We start from the raw sequence: 26888 nt of genomic DNA on the forward strand, positions 1-26888 counted from the left end.
ATGACCCTATCAATACAAAATGTTAATAAAAATTGCACTTCAATGAACATTTAATTTCGTGGATCAACTAAACAACGAAATCCACAAAAATTGGTATTTAACGAATATTAATGAAACCACAGTATCCAATTTTTTTTTTCGCGTGTCACAAAATCTGCGATAATGGGAAAAATGTGAAGCATTTTATATTTGCATCAGTCATTTTTTTGCAATTTAAAAAGTTTCTTATAGAAAAGAATAAAATTTCTGCTTATTCAATAATTTGCAATTCAAAAGAGATCGTGAAAAAAGGGAAAATAAGATCATTGCAAAAATTACTGGATATTCGGTATCATGGGAAATTTTGCTTTATGGAAAAAGATATAAATTTCATTTTAATAATGGTAAAGCAACATGTAATCAACAATTCTATTTTTTAGAGTACTGGTAAGAATAGTTATTTCTTAATAAGAGTAACCCACCCCCCTCCAAAAAAAAATAAATTTAAAAATAAGATATTGTTTTGCCAACATATCAGATATCTGCCTACACCAAGCCTTCATTAACCCTTTAGTACATTTTCATGCTCAGTGCTCAATGCATGGTGTCCTAGCAAGAAATTAATCAAATCCATTATTGAATTGTATAATCATATTAATACCAATGGTTATATTCATCAAGTCTAACGGTATATTGAATTCTAAAATCATTTACCCTATACCGGTAGTTAGAAACAGTCTTAACTGGATAAGAAATATGACAGAACACGCGTGTATAAACAAAATAACATGATTTATTTCTGTAACAAACAAACTCCATGCACTACGTGCACATATCAAAAAACAAAATTGCCGACATAAAATATACAGTACAAAACTGGCACTCAGTGACCTAATTAAATAACTGATTGGGGTAATAATACTGAACCAGCATCGGTCACTTGGTTATTGAACCAAGAGAAAGAAGCTTTATCCAAATAATACAAAAAACTTTTTAAAAAATGTAATGAAATGAGTTTTGGAATTTAAAACTTTGTTTTTTAGCCTTTGTAGTAATTGTTTCAGTTAATGTTCACATTCTACATGTATGTGGATGAGGCCAACAAAAAATTATGTTTAGTTTCTCATGACCAAACTCTCAATGCAAGGAAGTTTTCTTCATTGCAAGATTTGAAAAGGGGTATAACTCTGGTTTTTAACTTTAAGCAAAATTGGTTAAAATATTGTGTTTTTCCTTTCCATCAAAATAGCATTCAAAATAATCAGTAGGCCAGCATTTGACCTTATGCTGTCTGTGGTGACTGAGAAACTAGCCATTAATTTTTTTAGGCCTTAAGTTAAAGCTTCATAATAAAAATAAGTCATAATATAATAAGGGTCGGAGAAAATTAATGAGAAATATAAAAATTAACATAATATTAAGATGACAATAAAAAGAAAAATACCTTTGTTGTGTCGTAGTACATGACTAGAAAATACTGATTATCAAAATATAAAATGGCTGCACACAGCTCAAAGAACATAGCACAGGTTTGTAGAACGCTTGTTGTGTGCAGTCATCTCTCGTAAAGAACTTGCACAAAATGACATCCAAAAACTCTCTCTCTTTCTAGAATATAGCCATAATACGATGATACAAAAATATCTCTCACAAATTTGTTCATACATAATTTTCATATATTTACATGTCTATCGCAAAAACATACATTCAATTTAAAACATAAATAAATGAAGATGTACAATTTGATGAATTTTTCTGAAACTATTCTTCGCCTTCACACCAACACAATCACATGCATCTCCACAGAATCTACTTTCACTTAGTTGGACAACAGCCAGAGATTAAGGTGTCCCTATACAAGACCCACCGATTCATATGAGTGATTTAATATGAGTATTACACAAGATAGCTTAATCAGGTCCTTGTACTTGGTTGTGTACATGAGATTCCATCCCATTCACACTGTAAACATTCACACACACAAAAGTTCTCATTCTTGCACACCCAATAATATTTTACATACATATCAATTGCATGAAACACACACAAGATTTAACACACACATACATCAGATAAATGACATATACACACAAGTGAGATTTAACACATACGTAACATGAGATGACAAATACACATCAATTTGATGCAAACACACATATCAATGATTTGACACATGCCAATTCTACAGTCATTCACAGTCTCTTAGCTGTACATTTCAGCCAATCAGCACTCACTGAGCTGTACATTTCAGCCAATCAGCACTCACTGAGCTGTACATTTCAGCCAATCAGCACTCTCTGAGCTGTACATTTCAGCCAATCAGCACTACTTCTCCTCACAATCATGATGTCCAAAGTTTTGCAGATGACATAATCTCACTCAATTAACATTAGATTTAGGCCTACAAGTTTCTTTGGTTTTTTGGACAATATATAATGCTATCGATAAATTTCATGCAATGCTTTCACAGGGAATCTGCTGCTCCGGGTCATGGCTTGTTTTTGCCTTAATACAGGGCGAGTCTAAAGCGCGGACCAGAACCGGAGAGCAGTTTAAAGAGTTTGCGGAACTCTAATCAAATGCTGTTGATAATACATAAAGCTTCAGTTTCATAGCACCTTCCTTTAATGAACTCCTTTCACACTCCATAATACTGACTGGATCGTAACAACCACCATCCAATCCAAGTCCATGTATGCTGTTTGCATTGACCAACCAAAATGTCTGTTACAAGCACTGATAGGGTATCACAGTCGGATATTTGGCAGTGGAATCTCACTGTCATTGATATATAGGTTAATCTATGACCTAGAAACAGCTGAAAGTGTTCCACTTGAGCAGTTTCTTTCTTGCCGTTTTCTTGGCTGTTCCAGAAACAACATAACTCCCCCTTTTGAGATCCTCCCTCCATTCTTCACGACAACAAAAAAAGAAGTTCCAGATCCAAAGTGATAAAACACTACAAAGTTTGTTCACCTGTTGCTCAAGCTGGCTTGCTTTTTGTCACAGTTTAAGCACACTGCAATACACAGGAACCAGCCGCACAACATTCTCAAGAGTTACTTAGCACAAATCATTACCCATAATGCATTATGTATCAGGAACTGTTCAACGTCCTCTTTGATAAAAAGGTCACAAATATTAACACAGTTAAGAGAGTGATTGAGGGGGAAGGGGTGGTCACTCCTGACGCTGGGAGGGTGCTGGGGGCCCTCATGGGGGCCAGTAGGAAGGGGGTCAAGGTCGTGTAGGCCTTCAGGAGGGGGCTGTCCGTCTGTACCAGGTACTCTATCCTCTCGGCTTCTCTGATACAAGCTTGTACCTGAAACAAGATCAATTCATTAATTATCTCAGTCAAAACTGTTATCTTGGCATAAAATTATGTGTGTGATAAATCTCCATTTAAATCCCATACATCATACCTGACCCGTCTTCTATTCTTTATGAAATAAATTAAATGACTATTAGCTTGCAGAAATTAATTGTCCCAAATCAATTCCCAACTGAACTTCTGGGAAAAAAAATTATCTCTAATGTGTATACTGTGGAATCATTAGAATTCGTGGTGGCTAAATTTTCGTGGTATTCGTGGTAGCCCTCACCCACGAATTTACATACTCGACGAAAACTAATGATAATAGATTATTAGTTTTCCTACTGAAACTAAACACTGACGCATCCACGAAATTACATCCCCACGAATAAGCAAAATACTGACAATCCACGAAAATTGATCCCCATGAAATTAAATGATTCCACAGTAATTCAATTCCAAAATAATAAATTAATAAAAAATTGGTGTGTGCATATTCATTAATTTGTCTTAATGTACATCTCAAGTACACTGACCATTACTACAGCATTGGGTTTACCTGTAACATGGAGGGCTGAGGGGTGATAGGTTTGATCAGAATAACCACTTCTGATTGGTCGACACCAAGGAAACCAAACACGTCACACTCCAGTATCTCCAGTATGTGTGACAGAAGGTCCACGGTCTGCTGAACGCTCACTGGACCGGACATTGTCTCCTTGGAAACCATCTCTGCCAGTTCCGGTTTGTAGAGCACTCTCAGCTCCGCAGCTACAAATGAACATCAGTGAATCCATCAAATTTTGGATATCTTAAGCTCGAAATGAGCCCAGAAATTACTTATAAAAGTACCAATGAATACATAAATTAATGACTTCAATATCTCAAGCAGACCCTTTTTGAAAATATCTGTATCTCCATATTGGTATTTTGTTCTGATCAATACTTATTTACAATACATGTGCATTTAAAGAAGGTATTAGATTTAGAAGAAACACATTGAAAAACAAGAGGTCCAGGGGCAGAATTGCTCACCTGAGAAACAAGGGCCAACTAACGCAACATAACAGACTGACACAAGCAGCTTAAGATTAAAAAGAGACTGTAAGGAAATAACTAAGGCTCTACTCACCACACACGGGACAGCAGGCCCCTGGGGGTAGTATTGGCTTACACCTCTTGGGGAGAACAGGGGGACATACCACTCCTGGACACTCACTGCCCGACACATTTCCTGTTTGTCAAAACAAACACGGTACATTATGTTCTACTCTTTTAAAATGAGCTAAATATAGTAGAAGTTTGCAGATAGGAATATATCAACAACAATTAAAATACTGTTTGTCAATGAATAATAATTCTCATAGTTTTTCTTACAAGCTGCTCTAGACTTGATGTGAGATTGTTATTTGTGGTAAATTTACTAGGTCAATGAATTTTCCATTGGGGTCCTTACCCTCTGACCCCTTCGCTGGATTCACACATGCCACTCATTAACAATGACAGATGAGACTTACCTGAGAAGTATCCCACCACCCTGCAGGGCCCGGGATAGTCCACGGTGACATGTGCAGCGAGCGCCTCACACTCACTGCTGTATGTCTCTCCGTCATGTCCGCACACTGGCGATGACATGCTACAGCTTATCTGGAATTAAAAGAAATTACGATAAGATTGACATTATAGTCTTATGTGTGACAGTGACATTTCTTAACAATGTGACACACCTGACATATATTTATACTGACAGACCTGACATACTGACAGAACTGGCAGTGACTTCTATTAGTACTGACACACCTGATAACTATTTACACTGACAGATCTGACATAATAACTCACTTAGCAGTTAAATCTATATATTTACATTGTTCAGTGTCTTTGCCTATGATAATACTACGTAACGATTTTGTACTATATAACCCATAATACAAATGACGCCAAATTGAGGCGCCAGCAGGGATTGCTTATTTATATTTAATTATTTAATCGTACGATGGCCTAAAATTATATAAATATAAGTAATAAGGAATCATTCTTTGAATATTATGAGGTGATAATTTCGGTCGGGGCGTGATCAAATCTATCTTAAAGCCCTTCGGGCTTTATTGGATTTGATCACGCCCCGACCGAAATTATCACCTCATAATACTCAAAGAATGATTCCTTATTCCTTATTTTCATCGACAAACCGGACATTTCGACACACCTGACAGTTACCTCTTTTTACATCAACACACTTGACATTTTGACCCACCTAGCAGTTACCTCTATTTACATCAACATACCTGACATTGCTGACAGTGACCTCTATCTGACATAATTACACACATGGCAGTGACCTTTATTTGTTATTTATGACTTACCTGGCAGTGTCCGCGATAGGCCAGCTTCTTGTCCTTCTGCAGCAGTAGACAGGCATTGGTGTGCTCTTGTGCATCTGTGTCACACACAGGGTCATGGTAATGTGGGTTACACTTCACTCCACGGGGCACTGTAAAACAGGGAAGGAAGGGAGTTGTTAATACACAACAAAATGTGGAGTTACATTTGACATCACAGGACACTGATATTCTAAAATGTAAAACGAGTTATTACACAACAAGCATTAAATCTAGCAGGGCTTGTGCCATACCATTTCTGGAAGAGAATGTATGTATTTATGACCTTGTCTGTTAACCTTTGATCTTGCCTTGAATTTAAAAAGGGTATTCTTAATCTATAGAGAGTCACAGTGGTTAGTTTCATTACAATGTCTCCAAGTGAGCTAAAGACTTCAGATTCAGAAAACTATTAAATACGAGATAAAAAAATTTGTTGAGCTTAGGGCCTGAAAAATTTTAAATGCTGTTAAAAGTTATCGCAAAAACTTCACTGAAAATGTTCAAGGACTTTAAGCAAAAAATGAAAGGAAAAAAATATGCAACTTCTCCGTAGATACAACTGAGCAAGAATGGCATTGTTCATGACCTATTATCAAAGTTTAAACAGTATTTCAATAAAAATGCAGTATACAGTTAATCTTTGATATATCGAACACTGATATTTCGAATACAATGGACATGTTGAAGTGATTTAATTGTAAGTCCCAACCACTTATATTTTAAGTATTTTAGTTACCCATGATATCTTGAATACTCGGATATCTAAGAAGTTTTTTAACAGTCCCATCTAGTTCGAGTAAAGGATATGACTCTATTTAAAACCAAATTTCTTCAGGAGTGATCTTTAGAGTTTAATTTTGCCTCTTTTCAAACAACACAATTCCCTCACCACACTCGTACTGTAGACAGCTCTCCTGGGCAATATTCAGGCACACCTGTGGCTTGGGTAAACACCTGGAAAATACACAGAAATATGGCAATGAGGTAAATACATGCACCTTAATATGAGTAACAAGGCAACAGCTGAAACTGATTAAGAAAATGCAATCCACCTGAAGTTGTTTCCGCATGGATTGTCACGACACGGATCATTGGATTTACAAGCTCCTCGACGAATCTGATCCTGTCTCAGTCCTCCACAGCTGAAATCACACAAGAGTTATGTCTCTTTGAATAACAACCTCAACAACTTTTTTTAATTCATGGTATAAACAAAAAAATATTCATGACAGGGTGAAAAATTGTTAGTAGCTAGAACCTGTGTTCAAACACATTATACATAATACCATATACATGTATGTACAATAAAGTATGTCATTTGTTAGTTATGACTTTGAACCCAAGATGGGAATTTAGCATGTTTAAGATTTTTTTTTTATGAATGTAATTTAAAATTTGTAAACAAAGGTTGCCATCTTTAAATGTGTAAATTTTTACCGCTTGGCCAGACAGTCGTTGGGGTAGGTCTTTCCATTGTCCCCACACACAGGGCTGTAGGTCCGCGGGCAGTCACATGACAGACCGGTGAGGGCAGAGTCTCCGTCTCCGGATGGACATCGACCCTTGGTACACACCAGCTCCCCCGAGTAGCAGATACAGAAATTACAGTCGATGCGGAAATGTTCTCCATGATCTATTAAGGATGAAGGAGAAAAATTAAGAAATGAACCCTATGAATATCTACTCTTTCTCAAGATACATACAGAAATGAAAAAGTTGGTTTCTTTTGTCATTAAAATTGATTGAGAGTTTGTCTCACCCTCTAATAATCCTCCATCCCACTGTATTTCCCTAAATTCTTTCTCTCAGACCTTACTTTAAATTATCTTCTTCCCCTCTTACATATATAACTTACACATTCTGATCCACCCTTTGGTTTGCCAGCACATACTTTTCTTGATTCACTTCACTTACTTTTACTGCCCCTCACCTGGGTTCCCTGATCACTTACTTTTACTGCCCCGCCCGCCCCCCATGGGTTCCCCGATCACTTTCTTTTACTGAGTGCCCCCCTTTGATTCTTGATTCCTCCATCACTCATTTTTACCGAGGTCCCCCCCAAAGGTTTCCCTGATCACTTACTTTTACTGATACCCCCTTGGGCTCCTCCAAGGTGACACTTGGCCTGTTGGGTACAGGGAATGCTACGACAGTTGTCCAGCTTCTTGTTGCCACAGCGACAGATCTGTTGTTGGACGCAGGTCTCTGATTGGCTGCCGCTGACTGAGGTGTTGGGCAGCCTGACATACACGTGTCGGGGGACGGCCATGGAGGAATCTATCCCCATAGAGCAGGCTGTCAACAGAGAAAAAATAAATGAATTTCTGGGAGGAAGGAAATAATTAACAGCTACTTCAGAATGTGTGTTTGCATCCAATACAGTATGTCTTACATATCTACATTAAATAATATGGTAAATATATTTCTATGTACAGAAAAAGGTATTCATTTGGTAGATTTAAGTTCAAAGTTCACAGCAATATCAAGCTACGAGGTTTTTTTTTAACAGATGTATTTAACCTATGCATCAGGGTTAAAAAGAGGTTTATACTTCAATTTTTTTTTCTGTGGCTGTCACATATTACAGGTTCCTGTAGTTCAGGGGTAAGGAAAGGTATATAAGTATGTTTCTAGGGGTGAAGGGAGGTAAATAATTTCTTCGGCTGAGGGGAGGAATAGTCAATATCACATTACCTCTGTGGCAGACATACTGCGGACAGTAGTCGGAGTGGTGACATTTGCGGTGGTTGTTCCAGCACACCTCGCCCGCCTCACAGGGGTTTGGGCTGCACGGCGTGGTGATCTCTGAGTTAGTGTAGCCACTGAATGGACTGCTCTCTGTAACACACAGACATAATGATTTATATAATACACAATATAAGACATACATGGATATATCGTGGAGTGGTGATCTGTGAGTTAGTGTAGCCACTGAATGGGCTGCTCTCTGTAACACACACACATAATGATTTATATAATACACAATATAAGAAGCATAAGACATTCATGAATACTAGTATATCATGATGTGGTGGTCTTTATATTAGTACTATATTAGTGCGGTCACTGCATGCTCTACTCACTGGCAGCTCAGAGCTTCAAGTACAAAACATCTTACGACAATTGTCATTGTCTATTTCAATGGCCTATATACTAACCTGTGAACCGTTTGATGGCGGTATTGGATATTCTGTGATCTTATGACCTCTATACTTATCTGTGAACTATTTGATAGAGGTGTGATCAAATGTATTATTATGTATTCTAACATTCATCTGATGACCTTTGACCTATATAAATTAACCTCTTTGATGGAAAAACATGGTCTTTGACCTGGTGACCTATTATTTCAATACTAACCTGTGAACTGCTTGATGGAGATACAGGACCTGGCGGAGTCGTCGGGGGACAGGAGCTTACAGAGCTGACCCACGGACTGAGGGGGGTGGAGCGCGGACGTGTTCAGACACTTGTTCAGCAGGTACTCACAGTCCTCCCTGTAATACAGAATGAATTAAATACTGTATATCCCTCATTAAATGGAACCAATGTTTGCATAAAGTCATGAGGAGCTTCCCTCACAATTTCTGAAATCTTGTTTTAATTTTTCATTGTTGAATATTATTTTGAATCGCTACAAATGTTAAGCCCCTAGGATCTAGATTTTATTTTCTCATGATTTGATAAGAAATGGTAGGGTTGCAGAATTCAGTACAGTACTCGGAAATCTGTGACATAAGGAATCTAATTAACGACTGCTAAAATATGGTGCAAAACACATCAGGACTGCAGAACTTAGCGCTAGATTTCTATAAATTTATTCTAAAATAATTTTTAAAAATTTGTGGATTTTCAGCATAAATTAAACAGTCCAAAAATTAATGCCTAGGGTTTTTAATTAGCCAATCAGAATATTACCTGCAGATAACAAATGAGGCCGGCTTCCTCCCACAGGGCTTGATCTGCATAGCACAAGCAATGGCTTTCCACATCTCTGGCTCACATGTGTTGATGTCTATAAATAACGAGATATTCATTATTTTAATTAAAGAAGACACTGATAAGGACATAATAAACATTTGAATACCGTAAATTCCTAAAATTAAACCCGAGAAATTTATATCCTAATAAAATCGTGAGGCATCCCTCGCAGATTTTAAATTCTTGCCATTATTTTGGGAAACTATAAGAAATATGGATAAATGTTCAGCGTTTGCGATTTTATATTCTCGTGGTTTGATACAAATTAGCGGTATCGCTAATTAAGTACTCCCATAATTTAATGAACTCTTTAAGATAATCCAAGATATTAATTAGTGGCAGGATATTAAAGCAATAAACAATGTTTTTCATTGAACATGTCATTTATGAACTGAAGTTGGTCTGCTGGCATTTTTCACAATGTGCCTCAGCTTGTCATTTAAAATATTTATACACAGAGTAAACAGTAAGTATACAAACATGGATTTGGCAATGTGATTGAAGCAATGAAGGTGGGGGTTACATCTAAAATTGACCAAGCAAAACAATAAAAAAGACTTGAATTAAATATCTCAGACTATTTAAAAAAAAAAAAAAAAAAAAAAAAATTCCAAAATGTATGTTGTACTAAGCCTCTGTGCAGGCCCACTACCTTCTGTTCTGTTACATATTTATGATTGAATAAATGTTTGGAAACAAAAAAAAATAAATATCTCAGACTAGTGACTTATTTCTAGAGCTTGGTAGATACAGACTGAGACATAAATGAAATATCCCCAACCTTTAACAGGGATCTGTAGCTGGGGAGATAGGGGGCGCTTTGTCAGGAGCCAGTTCTGGAACTCTTTTCTGGCCGCGCTGTCCGATTGTTTGGAGCAGGAACGAAATAGACTGGTGGGGCGGTTGTTGAAGTTGGTACAAAACTCCAGATCATTGCAGCCCAGTTTACATGGTTCGTATGCTGAAATACGGAGAAAGACCAAGATGTTTAACTTAATAAAAGCAAATGACGTTTTTGTTTCAATGTAAAAATGAAAAACTGTTACTTTAAATACAAAAATAGTAGGTGATTCCTAATGTAAGTCTAGCTGAATTGAAGCTTATGTACAGCACAGAGTTTTGGCCAAGAAAAAGAATTTGGCTTAATGTCCAAGTAAAAATGAAGAGAAACAAAAATGAGGCTAAAGCAATAAGTAACAGTAGATTCCTAATTATACGTGAGGAAATAATATCAGCATAAAATAACAAGAAGCAAAACTTGCGAGTCTTTAAATATTACTTTTATTTTTCTAGCAGATGTAAACTATATGAAACTATTAAGATAAAAATCTGACAATCGTGATTCCCTATTTTTACAGTTTAATACCAAAAGGCAGAAGTGCAGAATTACCGGTAAGTTCTAGCTTAAAACATGGAATCTACAGTACTCGGTTGATATCAAATTAAATCATCAATACCAAAAGGCAGAATTGCAGAATTAAGTACAGTACTAGCTTAAAATTAAGGAATCTACAGTACTAAGTTGATATTAAAATCAGTGCTCACCGTCCATGATACACGTCAGCATGGGGGCCTCCATCCTGGACACAGGTAAAGTTAGATCCTGACAGCTGGACTGGAACTCGGAGTACTGCCTCGTCCAATCACTGCTGTACGTCTGAAAGTTCATGAATATTAATTGACATCGATAATAGTCTTAATAACAGTTATGGATATATCTGTGCATGTAAGTCTGCAAGTAACTAAATTTTCATTAACAAGTTGCTAGTTTAAGATTAGTATACTGTAAACGTATTATATTTGGCGTGTACGAAATTTGGCGGAAATTAGTTTTTGAATAGGTTGGCGTGGATTTTAATTAGCGTTTTCCTGAATGTTACTATTTTTACACATTTATGCATGGCATTTAGCGATAGAAGCTGCATTCCGCCAAAAGTGCTAAATAGAATACACAGCCAAATATAGTACGTTTACAGTAATTATGATTATCTGTTGGATTTTTCTCATCTGTAGGTCTGGATTAGTCAATGATTATTGACTAACATTATACATAAATGTATAAACAAAGCATTTAGCAATGTACTTGATTTAGCGGTAGTCACATTCCGCCAAAAACACTAAATAAAATACACAGCCAAATGTAATACGTTAATTTACTAACAGTACTTTAAGAATTAGGATCATTCTGAGACAAAAGCTGTATGAGAAATCAGGGGAGAACTTGACATCTTATCACAGAATTTGAAAACACCCTATACACCTACCCTGGTACAGAGCGTCCTACACCGGTCGTTGCTGGCTTTAGAGCAACACTGTAGTCGGGTGTAGTCCATGATTATCTCCTCCGTCTTCTTATTCAGGGGCTGGGTCAGGAAACAACTCCATGGGGGCAACTACAAACAAAACTAGAACTATCAAATCTATTCTGAACAAAAGTTTGCATAATTCATGGGGGACACTGCAAAGAATGGATAATTTCTGTTGCAGAAAAAGTTTCAAATCTATTTCAGAATGAACATTTGCAGAATCCATGGGGGACACTACCCAGAAAGGATATTAATTCTGTTGCAGAAAAAAGTTTCTGTAATCAAATCTATTTCTGAATGAATGTTTGCATAGTACATGGGGGTCATGGCAAAGAAAGGATATATCTGTTGCAGAAAAAGTATTACATCTATATTTCAGAAAGTCATTATCCAAGTGAAAAACTAGCAAGAGACATTTCTGTTGGAGAAAAAATATCAACTCAGAATGATGGAATGTTTGCACAATCCACAGGGGTAGCTGCATGGAGAGAGAAAAAAGATATCTGCTGCCGAAAAACTAGGAAATCTGAAATGTTTAAAATGTTCACATTATCCAAAAGGGGCACAAGAGAGACAAGAGCACAAAATTTGTCAAATTTATTTCAGAATGAAAGTTTGCATTATCCAAGTGGAAACTAGATAGATAGAGAGCCGACATTTGTCATTTTCTGTTGCAGAAAACTTCCAACATGCTAAAAGTTGTATGAAGAAATTCAAATCTTAAACTTAGAACATATAAATATCAAAATGGCACAAAATTATGAGTTGGGGTGATTTCTGAACACTTCTCTCTTGACTGAAATAAAGATTCCCTGGCATCTCACACTGAAAGCTGATATGGGTTGCTCATATAAAACTATAATAAAATTTTGAATTTAATTTGCTTTTTCATTCAAAATATTTACATTAGAAGTAGATATCTCAAAAGCCCTGTGTGAGATCACTTTGCAGTGGATATTATATTATTGAAGACACGTGAAAATATTAAAATGGGAATTATGTATTCTGTGCAAATATCAAAAAGGGAATTATGTATTCTCTAGAAAAGCATTTTGTTTTTATAATTGATACACTCGTCACTAAAAACTGTCTAGGCGATTGCGGCATTTGATGAATTCACCATCTCTTGACTTCCACTTCATTCAGTGGAAATTAAAATAATCTGATTCGTTTTCGGAACCGAGTCAATTTCAGATTAAATGCAGGTTGGGGGATTTTTCGGTACAGTCTTTTTTTAACCCTCAACACTCCATCTGATAAGGGAGCATATCCATCTCTATAAATTCTTTACTGAGTATTTTTATCGCCTGAAATCTCAGTCGAGATGATGAAGGCGATGCTATTGTGTCATTAATATTTCACACCTGGCAGCTGTTTGAGGATTTATCCCCCCTGCTACGCAATCTAAATCATAAATTTCACTCGCTTCTGGCAGCTTCGAAAAAGAAATCTCGCACTGATAAACTGAAATGTGCCAGCTAAAACCGTTCCTCCAAATTCCTCTTGATGATTAGACAGAGTGACATCAGACCCTTAAGAAGTGTAGGCCCCCTATCAGTGAACGCGAGCTTGTCGGATTTCATTAACACTGAGATGGGTAAACAGTTTTGTGAAATAAACCTGTCAACAAATCCCTCTCTTTCACTGCTCAGCCGTTCTGTGATGCCATTTAATGTACACAATGTATCCTTTTCCAAAAATTCTAATTAAGTTTAACAGAAAACAGGGTATGGGTGCGATAATCATAGTTATGTATTCCTACCAGAAAAAAATTCTAATCAAGTTTACAGATGATTGGGGTACTGGTGTACTATCTTAATTAAGTTGTCAACAAATCTATCCAACCCCCAAAAAGTACTTTTAAAAACTTTGGAAAAGAGGGGCTAGTGTTTTGCAGTAGAGGGAGCAAGTCTACCTGCTTGGGCAAATGCTGAGGAATCAATTTGGCAGGGGCGTATTTTTAATGGGTACAAATCTTTTAATGCATTGTTGAGACATCATTTCATGATTCATTAGAAACAATTTTGAAAATTTAAGACTAATTTTTTGAAGATGTTAGTTCACTGGTGAGTTTACCCACAATTTCCAATAACAACTGAGCAGCCATAATTCCAATGATTCAACAGAACACTAAATACAAGCATAACAGATACACTACCTAACCTCTGTAGACAGACAGATGAACAGACAGAAAAATTGAGGGAGAGATGGACAAAAAGACAAACAGTTGGGCACACTGAATCAGACTGGCCACTCTTACGGCAGACTGTTAGTACATGTTGTGTGTTGATGAGCCGAGTATGAGTTGTGTGTTCAGCCGACGCTGTTTTGTTACCTGTGGTAGGATTGGTCCACATATATTCTCCAGTTCCCCGGCGATCTTATACTGGTCCGTCATCGTGGACAGGGTGCGGACGCAGGTGTCACGGCAACGCTGGTTCTCGATCTTGTAACAGCATGGCAAGTCTGGAAAGAGAAGAGTGCAACTGGTAAAATCAGCAGCTAAATGGGGGGGGGGGGGGATCATGAAGAGTGCACATATTTTGTAAACAGTAGCTAATTATAAATTAGAATCAAGAAAACCAAAGAGCAAAACTTGTGTATATACGGTCACTTATTTTAATATGTGTCAAAATTATATGTATGGAAACTAAATGGGAATCAAAGTAAAAAATCAAGCAAAAGTTGTTATAATGACAGCAACATAAGACGCAGGAAAAAATGAGCATTAAAACTCATTTAAAAAAATGTTTTTTACGGGAATTGCAATAGCATTGATCATTTATTTACGCAATCATCCTGCAATTGTATTTTTATCATTCACACACTATCCTGCAATTGTATTTTTATCATTCACACACTATCAAATGTTTTAATGATAGATTTATTTACAGATTAATATATAATCAGTAACAATGCACTTGACAACGTGATTAATTTTCACTCTAATTTATCACGTATCATCTGTGCATCTAGACAATGAAGCGCAATACAACAGAGCTTCATTACTATACTTCTTAATCATTATCCAATATTTCGCTTTATTTTGGGTTAACTGTTTCATAATGGAAAAAAGCAATAGAATTTAAAAAGGTTCATTAAAATATCTCTTAAAGCAATACGAGCTGTATTTTTTAGAGTTTTATTTTGCTGAAAAAAACCTGCTAGTATGATAAGTCTGCATACCGGTATATAAACTTAAACTCTTATGATAAATAAAATTTGAAAGAATCATTAATTTTGTCTGAAGAAAGATTTCTCTTCTAAGGAATATATAGCAGATCAAATTTTGTACAGGACGACAATAATTCAGTTTTGCTTCAATTAAGGCTTCTTTACGGCTTTCCCAATAAAAATATGGCTAACAGAACTTTAAAAACCATGATATTTTTGTCAATTTAGTAGGAAATAACATTTTCGTAAAAAAAAATTTCAGCATATAAATAGCAGCTCATATTGCTTAATTACACATGGCAGTAGAGCACATGTTTTTTCATTCATTTAATAATTAGACAGACATACTGAACACATTTTTTGGTCAGAAAAAACCCTGACTGACAAATTGCTCCAATCAACAGAGACCCATGGTAGCTGCCTTTAATTCTATCAATGGACACTACCCCCTGCCCACAGTAACAACACAACATCCTCAGTTATCTCCCTTTCATCAAAACACCAGGCCACTTATCTCCCCTTGGTGCATGGATTTCATTTCAAAAATAAAACAACAGACCGGTGCAGAGCCTTATCGAGGGACAAGCTCCCACATAAAAACCCCCGCAGAGGCATCCCCCTAATTGACTTCTTTGATCCCCGATGAGATAAGCCATACATCTCTCTCCTCTAGCCCCAGGTGCTAAAAGCCACATTGCCCCGAAGATTTATCTCTCCGATACTGGCATCATTCTCCTCTGCTGTCTTTGGGATAAATATCCGTAAATCAATTCCTCTACAAAGCTTTTTTGCTTTTTAGAACCAGATCACCACTGGCCATTTTACTACCTGAGTAATGTTTATTCTGGGCCCTTAAATGATTTATAAATAGATTATGGTTTAAAAATAGTGGCTGGACTTTTCACAAATTGCAATGACTTTCATGTGATACTAATTGTGTTGACTTCAATAAATTTTCAAGAGATTTATATGTGAGTTTGATAAGAACATAAACACTTGAGAAATGAATTTGACAAGCTCAATATCATATTCAAACATATTTAAACAATGACTATTGAAGAGCTAAATGACTTTGAGTTTGTGTACTCATCTTAATGAACTGTGATCAGTGATCTTGATTACTCGAGTTGTGAACTACCATCAATGAGCTTAATGACTCGGGTCTACGACTTAGGATCATTGAGTTTAATTACTTGTGACTTGCCATCAATGAGATAAACAATTTAAGTTTATGACTTGGATCATTAAGTTTAATGGATTGAGTGACTAATGATTAATTACCTTGATTACTTAAGTTTTATGACTTACAATCAATTAATTTATTAATAAAGACTCTGAGTTTGTATCTTGCAATCAATTTGACTTTTAATTTAGAAATTAAGACTTGTGATTGAGTTGATGACTTAAGATCAATTAGCTTGATGACTTGTGTTAGTGTTGATGATTCAGTGAGTTTAATGACTTGAGTTTGATTACCGGTACTTATGATCAATGAATTTAAAAGACTTGACTTAGTGCTTATAACTTTTGAGTTGAATTGTCTTACAGTCAATAAGTTTAATGGCTTAAAATAAGTTGATTACATAAAAACAGTCAATATTTTTGATAAATTCAGTTGATGACTTACAGTAAATGAGTTTGAAGACTTGTGTTGATGACTTATTGTCAATGAATTTAATGACCTGAGTTTATGATTTATGGTCAGTGAGTTTGATGACTTGTATAAATGTTTGTAACTTTTGTGTTTATGACTTATGGTCAATGAGTTCAATGACTTAAGTTGATGACTTACGATCAATGAGCTTGATGACCTGGAAGTTGTCCACATGACTGACCACACACTGCATGATGGTACTGGGGCTCCGACAGTGGGCCCTCAGCACGTGCCGCTGGCTCTTACGGTTGTAGTTGGCCAGGAAAGTCCCCATACAGGTGATGTGGCAGTTAAAGTTCTGCCCTCCCCCACAGCAGATCTCTCCATCTGTAATCACAGGTAAATACAGGTAAACACAGGTAAGCATAGCTAGTAGACACAGGTTAACATCTTTCCAACAGTTGTGTGTAGAATTCATTGTATCATCATCAAAGTGAAATATCAAAAATTTATCAAATGTGTTATATGCAATACATATTTAAACAGTAATAAAATGTCAAGGTCGGAATGCTATCTGATGACCTTTGAACTTACCTCCTTGTTTTTTCACACATTCATACAGACTGGTCTCCAGACTCTCTCGACACGATTCACTGATCTCCTTCTGTGACTTCGCCTGAACAAAAACAAAACAAAACCAATAAACACTCGCAATTAACATTGCTCCAATAGTAAACAAATTTCTCTGTCAGTAAAAATTATATCTCAAGTTAACAAAATACATATGGTTCAGACATTCTTCTTTGGTAACATAAATACTTAACAAAAAATTCTACAAGCAATTTGTGGTGGTTTTTTTTCTGAAATCTATTTCACTGAATTTATATAAGCGTCAAGCTTATGATATACAAGTTGTTAATAGTACTGAGGTACTTAATGACAATTTTTTACATGTACTCAAAAGGATGTAATTCTTTTATTTAGTACATATACAGTTATTTAGTATTTTTTTGTGTATATGTATTAACAACATAAATAAGTGTTCATTTTTTTCATGCTGCTCTGCAGCAGGTTAGAGACATGACTCTGGGTACAAACAGCATTTGCATGAACGTCTTGAAATATTTCGGAGATAAACATTTCTATGAAATATCAGTAGCTGTTGCATCATGTCTGAGCAATGCTCTTATTTTACGGAGTCCTTTACAAAATCTCACTAATCAAATGTGAAAGAAGGTGAGGAGACCGTCCATTAATGTGAAATATTTCATAAAACCCGTTTGTTTTTAGCCCTGCGATTCCATCTCTCCTCTGACAAGAGTAATTGATTGAGCGCTACGTTCGCCGTGAATTTATATCCCCTCACGTCATTCTCTGCTGCCTCACTCAAGTGCTTTCTGTCAGAGCGCATCCTTGTCGTTCGCGTTTAATGGCCGACTTTAATTCGTTCCGACTTCTTCGCTGGGTGTTCTAGTCTTTCAGAAAGAGAGAGTTCCTAAATACATGTACTTTTTCCATAATTACCGAAAAATCCATCTCATTAACCAATATGTCAAGAAACTGAGGGAAAGGAATATTTCTTATTTCTATTTCTATTCTTTTAATTTTTCTTTCCAAACAGTGAAATCCTTCCATAAATTAAGCTTACAGTCAGCTTCTCAATGCAGGAAGCTGGCTATATCTCTACCATAGTTTAGCTGTCACACATGGCTAGAACTGACCAACACATAGTGATCCCTGAATTAGACATACTTTCATATATAGCACACGATGCAGATGAATTAGTTGCTTCAGTTTTCATAACTGAGAAATTAACGTTTTTATGAAAAAATTATTTTCTAAAAAGTCTCTTCAAATGGATAAATCAAAATTATTAAAAGCCTTGTTAGTCAATTTAAGTAATGTAAATTTCTTTTAAATGTTTTGGGTACCTTAAGTTAATGATTAATATAAATGTACTTATTATTACGGTATCCATCTTCAAATCCATTTAAAATGGAGAAATGTAGAAGTATTCATTTTTTTTTTTTTAATTTTCATGCCTTTCAAAATGATGTAGATTAGAGATATTAAATTTATCTATTGCTGGCATCTGACATTGATACATGTTTTTTTTTAATGGAGTAATTAAACCTTTAAGAATTTTCTAACCTCATAAAAATCTTGCTTTGTTATATTTTTGGTTTCAAGGAACTTCCCCTGACATGAGAGTTATGTTTCCTTAATCTATGACACTTTGAATCGGAGCAAGTTTTGATAAAAATTTATAATATGAAACATGATAAAAATCAAATACTCATTCCTTAAAATTTATCTTTTATATTGCCAATCAGATTTCCATTGTGAAAACTTTAAATTCCAACAAGTTGATAACTTTACTTAAATATGATCAATTGTGAACCTGCTATATTCCTGCTTATATATTCCACACAAATATCTACAGGTCCACTTTTTTGGTATTCAATACATGTATATCAAACTATTTTCCCCCGGATTGCATGTTCTTTTTTTTTAAGGATGGTTCTTTTTTTTTAGGCGATCAATTAAAACTCCATCTGTTACTAGATAGTTGTGAGATTACACGAGATAGCGAGATAGTGGTCCCGATGATCAGATCAAGCTGCCATGTTTGACCTTGTTGCACTTATCACTGCCTGCCAGGAATGACCTTGAAGCCGTCAGGGTCGCTGGTCCTGCCGGTGCACTGGGTCTCTTATATGGATAAAATAAACATGTCAGGCCCCATGTTTTTTCCCGATCCTTATTACTGCGGGCTGCTTTCAGGGCTGAGAAATCGTTCAGGAATTTAAAATCTGCACTAGGAATATGCACAAGCCACAAAGTCTGACAGTTCTGGCTAATCATTAATTGTAAAGCAACCAGAATTCAATGGAGAACTGAGTGTTTCTATGACACTGACTTGGTATACAAGAGGCACCATGTTCTGACAGTTCTACAGTTTTAGCTAATTATTAATTGTGGGGCATCCAGATTCATCAAAGTTCTGAGTACTTATAGCAGCTTCTAGAATACACACGTTTACATTAACCCGATTTGGTCTGACAGTTCAAGCTTATGCTTTGTACTGGTGTACCAGCAGCTTTTATGACAAGGTACCAGATTCTAGTGATGTGCCGGCCTCCTTTAAGTCCTGCAGTTTAAGACTACCACTTTTGTTGGGTTTTTGGTAGATATTTGGTATTCAATGTTCTTACAGCTATCACTTAGGATCAAATTTCAAACACAATAAAAAAAACTTGACCCAAAAATTAAAAAAATTTACAATAAATCCATTTTTTTTCAAAAAACGCCCTTGTAATAGAAGTCTAACTTTCTAAATACTTTTATTTTAGATTAAATTTTATCATCCCCCTCTTTTTTTCCAAAAAAGGGAAGAAGGGATGGCTGTGACAGGGCATTATCTGACTTTGACAAATCTCCACAGAAAACTCTAAGACTCTTTCAAGGCTGATACAGCAATTAATACTGTTCTTCAAGCACTTTCTTCTAGAAATACACCGAAGAAAAATATCAACCTTTTAACACTAATGAGAAAAGCTTTCCCTGTCTGTCTGAGAAAAACAAAAGCCATTACTTAGCCTTAATTGTTCAAGTCATTCACAGAGGGAAATAAATGTATGGCAGGGAAACCACCTAAGCACCACCTGGTGTGTGGTGAAATCAGGATCTTCTGAGGTGGCGCCTGTATTTCTGAGCTTGAAAGACAACTCTGTCAAATTTACCTGAGTTTTATTGTGGAGAAAATCCACATTGGTGTAGGTCTTACGAAATCATCTGGTGTTTTAAAACAATGAAGGTCTTAACTGAATCTTTAGAAAGGTTGATTAAGTGCTTCAGGGAGAAAAAGGGAATATTACCACTCAGGAGTGTTTGTATTTCCGAGAAAAACAGATTTTTTTCTAAAAATGTTTTTTCTTTCTGGTAAAAATGGGTTTAATGTATGTTTATCTCTGAAGCTTATCAGCCTGCTTAAAAAATGTATTTGTCTTGTAATATCCTTATTTTTTTTAAGGCAAAAAGTTTGCAAAATTTCTTTACAACATACGAAAGATGTCAAGTTGTTACCAGGCACGTATCTTGCAAACTCTTTTGTTAACAGAGGTAAGAAATGTACCTTTCAATGACATACAAACAAAATACCAAAGTTTATGAACAGAAGAAAAAGATTTGAAATTCCTATAACAAAAAAAAAAACTCTCCTGGGTATGAAGGGAAGTTGCACAAGCCCCCTTAATTGTTGTTACTCACCTCGCGACATGCCAGTTCACACACCCGGTTCTTGGCAAGGTCACAGCAAGGTCGGCCCGACCACACCGCCAGGGAGCTGACCACTGAAAAAAATACATCATAATGAAAAATATAATGTAACATGCTAGAGAGTGGACCACTGCAAAATGAGATCATAAAATACGATATAACACACCTTGACCACTGCCAAAAATAAACTATAATGATGTAGTGTCTCTAATATGATAAATGTGTACGGCAAAAAATAGACCATATAATGCAATATACATTATTTTATTCCTTTCAGGCATAACTTTGTGAAAATACTTTGTAAATGCTGTCTGTTTTATGTTCAATTGCAGAAGGTGTGTAAAGTTATTCGGCAGTTTTTCTTACTAAAAATGTTATCAATGTTTTATTAATATTATATGTGTCATACATGCAAATTAAAAATCAAATCTAATGCAGATTTAACTTTCTACTTCACATGAATTCACTCAGCACAGTGCAGCATATAGAATTTTTTTTACAACAGCAAGCCTATCTGTGTAGATTTGGGATTTTTTTGTTTATTTTCAGGATCAGACTGATACAATTACCTCCCCCTTATTCAAGATAACAATTTAACACACAGGTGTCAATAAGCATCGACCTTTGACCTCAACCTGCTGTCAAAATCACAAGTACAACATCAACACATCCCCGCCTCGCTCCTTTGTGCTCGCGCTTCTTACAAACCTCCCCGTGCCTGACCGAGCTCTTCAAAGCGGTTTATTTCCCATCAGTTTACACCATCTTCCTTTTGATTTTTTCTCTCTCTCTTTCCTTGCCTTTTTTTCTTTTTTGAAAAAGAAAATACGGCTTCATCAAGGCTCAGGGCTTGTCAATCACTCTATACAGGGCTCTTTTCCTGTCAATCAACCTCCCCAATTTCTTTTTTTTCACCTGGTGCAGTGAACTGGTTATCAGATTATGGCTGCTAATGCCTCCCGACACAAACCCAGTCCATTATTCTCCGACATACAACATCATGACATATCCCCCTCCCACCCTTTGAGATCTTCCAGGGCCCTGGTCCCGACTGAATGCCTCCTTTATGGGGACCCTTTTATCAGCCACACTGCTTCATTACCCCCAGAAAATACCCCCGTCTACGCAGTCACTCCTCAGACACAAACACAAAACTCGCCCAACAGGGAATGAGAGGCAAATGGCTTATATTTTTCTTTTCTTCGAGTTAATCGACTGGTAATCTACCACGGTATAAACATGCCCGATATGTTTATGAAGGCTGTTATTTCAAGATCGAAAAAGTTTCCAAAGGAATCCTAAAGCAATAAAAGAAGACAATAGCTGTTATTTTAAAAAAACCATTAATAATATCCCGTCTTCAGAAAGATGCTTTCTTAAAGCCTGTTTTGTCTATAGTTAAAGTTTGAAAAAGAAATCATCCAAATGTTGGAATCTGTGAGTGCCTGATTTCATTCTTTTTTCTATTTTTTTTTCTAACAACAATATGAATTGTTTTAGACCCCTAATTTCCAGCTCCCTTTCCACAACCCCTAATCCTGTGTGAGATTGATAACTGAGAATGATCCTTTGAAGGTACAGTACAGTCAAGTACCGGTAGACCTCAGCCAAAATTATTTATCAACCCCCAAATACCACAGTGCAGAAGTTTATTTCTAAGATCTCAGCATGATCGTGTTGATACGTTGGTACAAAGTTTGTCCATACATCTATGGCAAAATACATGTTTGTATATACATGTACTTATTGGAATAGAGCTCTAAACAAAATGTTGCTGGATTCTTAAATAGTCGCCAAATGCCAAATTAACATTTTACAAAACATGTTAAGGGCCAAATAAAAACCCCCTGACTTTTAGGGCACTTAGATCCCTCTTAAGCAATAATAATACCATGTACAAAACCAGCACCGGAGTTTACCAGCGGATTAAACCAGAGAGAATGAAGAAATCCGGAATCTAAACAACAACATCCGATTGTAATCCAATGTCCAAATACAAAACCTCTGGCTTTGAATGGCTGTGGAAACAAAGAACAAGTGATTTCTGAATCCTAGAATCAACAGATTAATTGGCAACTGACAGGACCGGTTATACCTGAAATCTGCTATACAAACAGTCATTGTCCAGTTCTTCACTTTTTTGGAAAGTTTGAGAGCATCTACCATTATAGGGTCTTATTTTTTCGAATTATTTTTTTTCAATCTTTTTAGGGAGGATTAAGGATGGGAGGAGGCATGAATATTTATATCATGAATGCAAACAGATTATTTGGTGTCTGACAGGACCAGTTATATATCTAAAATCAGCTCAATAATACAAACAGATAACTGTCCACTACTTGACCTTCAAATTGTTTGAAAGTTTGAGAGCAACTACCCATAGGGTCTAATTTTTTTATCGTCCTTTTTTTAAGGGGAGGGTTTGGGAGGAGCCATGACCATATACATTGAAAAAAATATTTATATCAATGATAACACAAGACATTTTACAGATATCATAAGTGCAAAAAAATAATAAAACAAAAGCAATATAATTGATTCAGAATGAATATAAAACAGCTTATTTATTGTCAAATATTAAAGTTGGATTTATTACTTAAATAAATTAGATATATTCCTAATTCAGTATAACCTATCAAAATATGGCACTATAAAAGGTTGTATATACATGCATGTATATATATATGTATAACTTCCGATTATATTAGTACAGTATGTAAAATTACAACCCATATCCAAACATTCAGATATTCTTCCTAAAAATAGCCTTTGGCTTTTTATCCTCTTTCTTTCTAAAGTACTTTAAAATTTTCCGCACAAAAGGGATGCCAATTATTGTTACTAGGACTTTTAAAAAATAAATACAAACAAAACAAAAACATCCAGAAGAAGTCATGACTCATTCCTGCAATTGATCTGGCCATCTTAACTGACATGCAATGAGAATGCATGGTGAAAAAAATTGAAAGCCCCAAGAACATGCCAACTTTGGACTAATATGTATTCCTTAAACAAAAGAGCGATTCATTGATTTGATCTTGTTCAACTAAATGTTTGTCAGATAAGGAGCCCTACTTAACTTCTGATCTGGGTGACAGCTTCTCATTGAGACGGACTGTGTTTTATTACATAAGCTTCTGATCTTCCCCTACAGGGGTTTTTCTCATTTTTTATTTTTTCATTTTTTATAGAGAAATCCTTTGCCTAAATCTTCGCACTGATCCAACATTAAAATGTCGGGGCTGACTCACCGAGATTCTTCATTTTAAAAGTGGGAGCATTATATGAAAATGCAGAAGAGGAAAAAAAGGGACCCTTGTTGGAGTGATCTCTCCCTCATTATAAGACCTGTCACTGAAATTGCTTGCCGAGTGACGACTGCACGATTCCTCCGCTCCTGGATCTCGACAGCCTCTATTTGACGGCTAACAAAATATTTCAATAAGATTATTGATCGAGGTCTTTTTAATTTTTTTGTTTGACATTTTGGCATCAAGTCATGCTAACCTAATGCGCGGACCTGTCCCCTTCCTTAAGGGTATTGTATTGGGAACAAAGCGTATCAATTCGGTCTTCTGCCATCCAGCAATAAAATCAGCCCCTGATAGGAATCAATGAAATCATTCAGCGCAGCCTGTCTGCAACATTCAGAGCCGAATAAAAGGGAGAATTTGTAGATTTTTGTTTGCTAAAGAAGGTGATGTATATTCCTGTAGTTATGTTTCTGTATTACAAGGTTATAGATTATCAGAACTGTCACATAAACATTCATATAGCAGGTCTATACTTTTTTCATTCCCCAATAAACTGAATTCAATAAATTAGTGAAGAAAAGAACTAATTCATAGATATGAACCAACCTTTTCCCCCCAAAAACTGGTAATTTAATCATATTTATAGTTGACGACAATTTCAGAAGTCAATCCTCCTTTTAAAAAGTTTAACACCAATATGAAAGTTTCTGTTCATGATATATTTAATGAAGAATTGATGTTTGTCCTGGTTTTTCCCGTAAGAAACATGTTTTACTGTTCGTAATTTTTTTTTCAACCAAACATTGGTAGAGAGTTTTCCATTTCGCTGCTTGTCAATGAGTATTGCAATGTTGCATCAGAGAGATTCCTTTACTTATGACATTGTCATTGGGAAAAAAATGTGGGTGATCGAACTGGTATCACCCCCTACCCATGATCAGATCTAGTGGGGGAGTTGCTGGGGAGGGGGTTCCGGACCCTCTCTTGAAAATTCAAATTTCTTAATATAAATCTCTATAATAAAATTACTGAAAGATATGCCTAAAAATGGGCTCCACTCATGACCAGGAAGTCATGCATTTCTCTTCATTCTAAGATACAATTAAGTCTTTATTAATTGCTCAACAACTCGGTAATTACTTTGGATGATTTTTTTTTTTACTTACCCTGCATACTCTGATTCACACATTGCCAGAACTCAGTCTGAAAATAAAAATAAAAAACTATTTAGTTATCCATGTAACATATCGTGGTAGCTGAAGACAAGATAATATGACATGTAATGTTATATTGAATATACATGAAGCATTTTTTTTATACAGCAAAATACATGTCATACTTAAATTCTTGATCAAGAAAAATGATGAACCAAAAAAATGACGCCAAATTTCTATTGCAAAAAGTAAAAGACAACTATTATTTGAATAAATGCCTTAGTGTTGGAAGTATTGGAAAAATATCCCATTCTGCTTTGGTCAGAACTAAATACCAAAATTTCCGATACAACAAAATCTCAAAAAGGAGTGACTCAGTTCCTCACAGATATCCTATCCAAGGTGGGATATATTTCTTCAACATTTACATTGCTGAATATATATATTGAAAATAAAATTGCTCTAAATACTGGACAAGGAGATCAGATTGAATGAGGTTTATAATTTCACTCGTATTGAGATGTCACCAGATCCAGATGCTGCAGAGCCATTAATTATTGAAGCTTTCAATTTTAGACATTTTAGTACTCAACACTCACTGGCCATCTGAAGCATGAAGGTTTTTTGTTTGTTCTATCAGCTACAAAACGACATACTGCCTTTTATCTAAATATTATATATTATCAAAATGAATACAAACTTTCATTACTACGTGTAGGTGTTTGATAGGGGAACATTTTTTTTTTATTTTACTGCCGTCTTTTTTCATAACTTAAATTCTGTTGTGATTGGTGGATATTAATAGGATAGAAGACCAAGAGGTCAAAGAAAAGATACAAGAGCTGGGAGATTTCCGATGTAACTGTGACATCACAATGAAACAGATATCCATGGGTAATATCAATTTTTTAATAAGCCCTGAAAAGGCGGTGTCAAAGGTTAGACAACTGCTGCATTTGGAGTGTCAGTCATCGCTGAGATTGATATTGGTCGTAAACATGTCAAATGTAAACACCAGAAATTGGAAACCGGGGTTAGTCTGGACCTGCTGAAACTGATCATATGAGAAGCCACAATTCACAGTCCATCGGACGAGGCCAAATTAGTCTCTTATTTCTTAAAATATTTTTCTTATGACTGTTGCTGCAGCAAAATGCATGTTTTATGCAATCTATTAATCATGATGAAGATCGAGTTTTTCAATTGTAGTATAAGATAAATAGCTTGTTTACACAACAAGATAGGGAATCCAATTAAAAAATGGCAGTTTTGAAGCCCAGTGAGTTTCGGAGACAATTGATGCCCAAGTTTCAGTGTGAGTATATTTCTGATACATTATAGGTAATACATTAGATATTTCTGAGATAAATTAAAGTACTTTTCAACACCAGAGTACTGAATTACAGTGTACAGTAAAGGTTTCACATATAAGTACACTTGCATTCATTATTAATCTTAGTTACGGGGGAGG

General features: G+C 35.8%; 1 protein-coding gene across 2 annotated transcripts; it reads right to left on the reverse strand.

Annotated features, from left to right (window-relative positions):
- Positions 1 to 752: 752 nt before the first annotated feature.
- LOC128162857 (reversion-inducing cysteine-rich protein with Kazal motifs-like) lies at positions 753 to 21138 on the reverse strand. 2 transcript variants are annotated; one of them, XR_008240720.1, is made up of 20 exons: positions 21001 to 21138; positions 17326 to 17407; positions 16930 to 17118; positions 14299 to 14429; positions 11922 to 12050; positions 11203 to 11314; positions 10439 to 10618; positions 9595 to 9691; positions 9037 to 9173; positions 8371 to 8514; positions 7759 to 7971; positions 7114 to 7309; positions 6729 to 6818; positions 6566 to 6630; positions 5659 to 5786; positions 4810 to 4939; positions 4425 to 4526; positions 3852 to 4063; positions 2309 to 3301; positions 753 to 2276 (listed from the first exon to the last, which is right to left on the reverse strand). XR_008240720.1 is itself a non-coding variant. In XM_052826274.1 (19 exons), the coding sequence occupies exons 1-19, from the start codon at positions 21121 to 21123 to the stop codon at positions 3077 to 3079; spliced, it is 2685 nt and encodes an 894-aa protein (XP_052682234.1). In that variant the 5' UTR covers positions 21124 to 21138; the 3' UTR covers positions 753 to 3076. The 2 variants fall into 2 exon arrangements, 1 of the variants encoding a protein (XP_052682234.1); XM_052826274.1 differs by having other exon boundaries at positions 753 to 3301.
- Between the last annotated feature and the right edge of the window lie 5750 nt (positions 21139 to 26888).

This window comes from Crassostrea angulata, chromosome 9 (assembly GCF_025612915.1).
Source record: "Crassostrea angulata isolate pt1a10 chromosome 9, ASM2561291v2, whole genome shotgun sequence".
NCBI lineage: Eukaryota > Metazoa > Mollusca > Bivalvia > Ostreida > Ostreidae > Magallana > Magallana angulata.

Bases quoted from the DNA above. Each gene is read 5' to 3' on its own strand.
- LOC128162857 (XM_052826274.1), bottom strand. From the start codon at position 21,123: ATGTTACATTATATTTTTCATTATGATGTATTTTTTTCAGTGGTCAGC. The intron at 7,972-8,370 runs GTAATGTGATAT...CTCTGTTGACAG, and splicing joins GCAGTATGTCTGCCACAGAG to CCTGCTCTATGGGGATAGAT. The intron at 4,064-4,424 runs GTGAGTAGAGCC...GTTCATTTGTAG, and splicing joins GGCCTGCTGTCCCGTGTGTG to CTGCGGAGCTGAGAGTGCTC.